The sequence below is a fragment of the Boleophthalmus pectinirostris genome, unplaced genomic scaffold, assembly GCF_026225935.1.
Source record: "Boleophthalmus pectinirostris isolate CB_2022bp ecotype Guang Dong unplaced genomic scaffold, ASM2622593v1 HiC_scaffold_1, whole genome shotgun sequence".
Taxonomy (NCBI): Eukaryota; Metazoa; Chordata; class Actinopteri; order Gobiiformes; family Gobiidae; genus Boleophthalmus; species Boleophthalmus pectinirostris.
This window is the reverse complement of record NW_026570970.1, coordinates 33520166-33525396: the sequence shown is the minus strand read 5'-3', so window position 1 is coordinate 33525396 and position 5231 is coordinate 33520166. Positions and strand designations below refer to the sequence as shown.

At 35.9% G+C, this 5231-nt stretch overlaps 1 protein-coding gene across 1 annotated transcript; it reads right to left on the bottom strand.

Annotated features, from left to right (window-relative positions):
• Positions 1-1112: 1112 nt before the first annotated feature.
• Positions 1113-4990, bottom strand: dnajc15 (DnaJ (Hsp40) homolog, subfamily C, member 15). The gene is made up of 6 exons (XM_020936354.2): positions 4838-4990; positions 4368-4419; positions 3754-3827; positions 3269-3345; positions 3112-3182; positions 1113-1498 (listed from the first exon to the last, which is right to left on the bottom strand). Exons 1-6 carry the CDS (start codon positions 4940-4942, stop codon positions 1428-1430), a joined length of 450 nt encoding a protein of 149 aa, XP_020792013.1. The 5' UTR covers positions 4943-4990; the 3' UTR covers positions 1113-1427.
• Between the last annotated feature and the right edge of the window lie 241 nt (positions 4991-5231).

The window sequence follows — 5231 nt, the reverse complement described above, 5'->3', positions numbered from 1 at the left end:
ACAGACATTCTGACTGTGAGCGGGGTCGCCTCTCCACAGATTTAATAATAACAATAATGCATCAGTTTTATATAACGCTTTTTTGGACATTCAAAGACGCTTTACAGAGCATTATTCATTCACTCCATACCCGGTGGTGGTAAGCTACTACTGTAGCCACAGCTGCCCTGGGGCAGACTGTAACTTCATCTGCTTTGGTCTCCAAAGGTTTAATGACCTACTGTGAAACATTCCAGACAAAGCCATAACATTTCCATAGAGAAATGCATTTGACGGACCCTCCACCAGAAAAGCAAAACAATGCACCTTTAAAGCAATCTTTACTTCTACAAATAGTGGGGGAAAAAAACACAAATTAATATTTGTCATTTTAAAGAATTGTGGACTGAATTTCTAGTTATAAAAAGGTTTTTTTTTTTTTTTTTTGCAAGGTAACGCTGCCATCTAGTGGAACCACAAAGAGTCAAAAAAAAAAAAGGGTACCCTCTTTTTCACTGATAATTCAAAACTTTTCCATGAGTTTATGGCCTAAAGTGAATTTTCCGTGACTTTATGACATGTTAACCCTTGCCTTATGGTTTGGGATTATAGTTTTTGAACATTCAAAATACTGTCAGTGCTTTTATTGTCGTTTAAACAAATGGTGCAGACCTTTGGAAATAATCATAATATTCTAATGATAACTTACCAGAACGCTGTAATTGTGTGAAAGAAATACTAAAATTCCATGACTTTTACAAAACTTCCATTGAATTTACAAAATTCCATGACTTTTCCAGGCCTGGAAAATTACATTTTCAATTTCCATGACTTTTCCAGGATTTCCATGACTGTGGGATCCCTGTAAAGTGTTTTTAGTCAAGGAGGCTTATTGCTTATTTACTCCAAACAATGATAGTGTCTGGGGATGCTGATTTTATCAATACAAAACGTCAGCTAACAAACATTTTACATTATTTATTATAATCTGTGAAATACATGTACTATTTTATTTTCAGTAGAAGAAAAAAATGTACTTCATAAATAAATATAAAATAATAATAAAAGGCTACATTTACTTTGACATAAAATATATAAAATATACATACAGTAGAATGCAATACAGACCCATATTCATTTTCCATTCTGTTTATTTACAAAACCATTTGAGTAACTTCCTCACATACATTTCGAGTATTTTCCATTTTACATTTGATCAGTGTTATGGACTGACCCATGCTCCAACCAATGCCCTTTAAAATAACCCAGTTCCATTATTCAAAAGGTCACTGAACACAACCAAGGCTCTGATACAACTGCATTTGGAGATATCTTGTATTGTTGATTAAAATTGCAATAAATAAAGATGCTATTTAAATAAACTCTTCTGGAATGGCTTGACAGGTTATGATGTCAAATGTAAAATGTACAGTGAAAATATGAAGGTGTCATCGTCTAATGTCTTTATCCATAAGGTCTTTCGCTTCGTTGATTTTAGCGGCGATGTACGGCGATCCACCTGAGACAGAAAACACAGGTCTACATCAGCTACTACAAGAATTTAGACATTTTATAAAGGGTCAAATGAACACGATATAATGAAACAACAAAATTATATATTCAATCTTTGCCTACTTTTTTATAGTTTAAGTTATAGATGCACTATATAACTTTTTGGTTGGGGGACCGTCACCTGCTTGTTTCAATGGATATGTCATTGATCCGCATGGAATTTTCCACAGTATGACATTAAACAGCTCTACTTTACATTTATTCAATTACAGGCATTTTTATAGCTCAAAAATGTTTAGAAAAACAGGCATTCTGACTGAGTGGGGACGCCTCTCCGCAGATCTGTAACCTGGTCTGGTTTGGTCTCCATGAAGATAGAAATGTTTAATGTCATACTGTGAAACATTTCAGACGAAGCAATAACATCTCTATGGAGAAAAGCAACTGATGGAAACTCCACCAGAAAAGCTACACAATGCACCTTCAGTAAAGTTATTAGTTATGTTACGCTGGTATTATTAATTATTTACATACTAATAAGGCAGGAGCGTCTACTAATTGTAGACACTCGTGCTCTGGGAGAAACTAAAAAAGGTAATTTAAGTCCAAATTTAAACTAAAATAAAAGTAAAAATACTTCAAAATCTCCAAATTGTCTCTATTATGCACAGCTAATTTACCAAGCATTTGAATTAGTGTTTCGTTTCTGTGTTGGTATCTAGCCAAATAAAGTATGAATTATTATTACTACTTAGTAGTAGTGGTCATTTTATTGCAGATGTTAGCTTTACTCAGCTTTTGCAAATGAATCCTAGTAAACTGTGAATTGTCTAAAAAGAACAACAATCCAATCCACTTTAGTTCTATAGCACTTTTCACAAACAGTTTCCAAAGTGCTGCACCACTACATAATAATAACAATAATAATAAAATGATAAAATAAACTACTAAAATAATCATACTAGTCTTAAAATAATAAAACCTGTAAAATAAAATAAGAGCAAAATCATAGAATAGCAATAAATAAATAAAACCAATAAAAATACATTAAAAATAAAAAAAAATAAAAGTGGGTTTAAGACGAGACTTAAAACTCTCCACTGTGGGGGCTGTTCGGACATGGAGGGGCAGAGCGTTTCAGCGTTCCACTTGATGAAATAAAAGCGTGCATAACTTGTTCAAAAAGTTTAAAAGATTAAAAAGGTTTGACTTTAGATAAAAGCCGCAAATGATAAAAACTTGACTTTACAATGCCATTGATCTGCTTGTCAAACTTAAAATCCTGTCTAAGGTGACGCCAAAGTTGGTGACTGTGGGACAAACATAATTTTTGAGGTTTCCCACATCAATGAGGGCACTACTGGACCCAAACAGTATCACCTCAGTCTTTTCTTCGTTCAGTTTAAAAAAGTTTTGGGCCAACCAAGCCTTGACGTCAGATAGACAGTTGAACAGGGGTGTGAGGAGCAGTGATCCTTTTTTCCAATTGGCAAGTAAAATCTGGCAATCATCTGCATAAAAATGGCAAGACAGGCAATGTCTTTTAAAATTTTCTCCAAGACAACAACACAACAAAACACCTAGTATCCTTTAGTGAGTGTAAATAAATGAGCCCTGTACCTTTGTCTGGGTGGTTGAGGACCATGACTTTGCGATGTGCCTCTCGGACTTTGGCCTTGGTGCTGGTCGGGCTGCAGAAAAATAAACCCACATCTCATATATATTTTAAACAGTTTACACGGTTAGAATACAGAGTTATTATTACTGTGTGTTTTACCTGATGCCGAGAATCAGACTGGCCTCTCGTTTGGTCATCTTCTGCTCAAATCCACCTTTGTAATACGGAGAGAAAGCCTGAGGAGTAATTAACATAAAGAATAAAAATAAGACTCTGTTTAATTTATAACTAGTTACTTTCGCACAATGACAGCAATTTTCACAATACAATACATTTTTGTTATGTTGAGCTACAAGAATCAAAGTTTATTGTCTTTTTCTTTGTAAAACTGAGTGTCCAAGTGGAAAAATCTGGCAAAAAAAATTAATTATATAAATAACAAAATAAAACCTAAATGTAAAGTGCTTTTAAGGCTGTTTATGTCACATTAACTTTACATTATCCTTCTGAAAGTTACGAAAGCTGGTCACGAAGTATGTGTATTGAATATTGTAAAAATGGGACATTTCTTCTGACAAAATGGCACTCAAATTTTGACTTGTTCAGTTTACAGTACATTTCTATACAGTCTAAATAGTACTCACAAGAGACGGCATTTTCTTGACACTCTGAGAAAACACCTGCCCCAGGGGTTTCCACAGCTGGAAGGCATAGCGCCCTGTGGAGCAGAAACAACACATGAAAAACAAAATTAAGTGTTCATTACTCTTTCCTTGCTTCTTTCTCCTTGATTCCTCTCCTTAATCCTGCAGAAAATGGATGAAGAGAGAGAAGCAGAGGAGAAGGGAGCAGAGGAGCAGAGGAGAGAGGAGCAGAGAAGAGAGGAATAGAGAGGAGTAGAGGAGCAGAGGAGTAGAGGAGCAGAGGAGTGAGGAGCAGAGGCAGGAGGAGACACAAGCTGAGGGTGAATGGGACAAACCTTCCTAGTTCCTTAGTTTTAATGTCAAATTCAGGATTATTTTACATGTTGAGCATCCCTTGCTGCTGTCCCTGTACTTAAGATGTTGCAACAATACAAACAAACTGAGACAAATGTTTCCTATGTGGCTTCCATCCGTTGCCTCCTCTGAGCTTTGGGATACCACTTAATTATGATGTATTTGATTGACAGTTGAAAAATGAAGGGTCGAGGAAAGAAATCAAGGAAAAGGACACGAGGAAAGAGAGCTGAGATGTGTCCAAGGGGAAAATAAAATACCAGCAAATCCAGCGGCAGCTACACCAAGACCGACGGCGATCAGAGTGCCCCCCTGTGGAAACAAAAACACAATCAGTAGAATTGTACAGTGACTAATGGTTCTCTGCTTTCTCAAGATATTTTTGAATAGTAAAAACAACTTGAATTAAAATAATCCAATATAGATATCATGAACTGTGGAACATTCCAAACAAAGCTATACCTTTTTTTCTCATTCTTATCACCATCTCTGAGTTGGGGGAACCAATTAAGCGGACTTTTTATAAATTTACTTTGCACAAGTTTAACAGGGTTGACAATATTGGTAAAAACGGGTTTATTTATGCATTTATCTGTATATCTGGCCTTGAATGAGTCTGATGCAAGTGTCATGCTGCCACTGCTGTTACCTAACCTTGATCTCACTAACTCGGCTAAACAGGCGAAGAAGGTTCATTAAAAACACATATTTCAGTAAAGACGCTACTCACCAGTCTTCTGTCTATTTCTGCATCACTTCTGGGGGCTGTTTTGGGACCATATTCCGCGTATCGCATCAGATCCCCTCCATCTGCGGTCACTCCGGAGTTCGCCATGTTGCTTCTGTAAAGTCAAGGCACAGGAAGTCTCTACAGACCAGCTTCCGGTTTCAAAATGTAAACATCCGGTAAGAAAATATCAATGAATTCTCAAAATAAAATTAAATGATAAAAAGTCAAAAGTTTTCAGGGCTGTTAATACAAACAATGTACACAATTCCCATAATATAAATAACAATTACACAAAAAATAATAATAATAATAATTTCCAAAATAGCCTGTACGCCAATAGAGGCTTTGCACCGTCACGTAGTTACCGTTGCTATGGGGTCACGTGATGGTGCAA

What these genes read in the sequence shown, in the direction of transcription:
- dnajc15 (XM_020936354.2), bottom strand. Translation starts at nt 4,942, where the DNA reads ATGGCGAACTCCGGAGTGACCGCAGATGGAGGGGATCTGATGCGATAC. An exon ending in TCAAGAAAATGCCGTCTCTT is followed by an intron (nt 3,346 to 3,753) that starts GTGAGTACTATT and finishes ATTACTCCTCAG; the next exon opens with GCTTTCTCTCCGTATTACAA. An exon ending in AGTCTGATTCTCGGCATCAG is followed by an intron (nt 3,183 to 3,268) that starts GTAAAACACACA and finishes ATTTTTCTGCAG; the next exon opens with CCCGACCAGCACCAAGGCCA.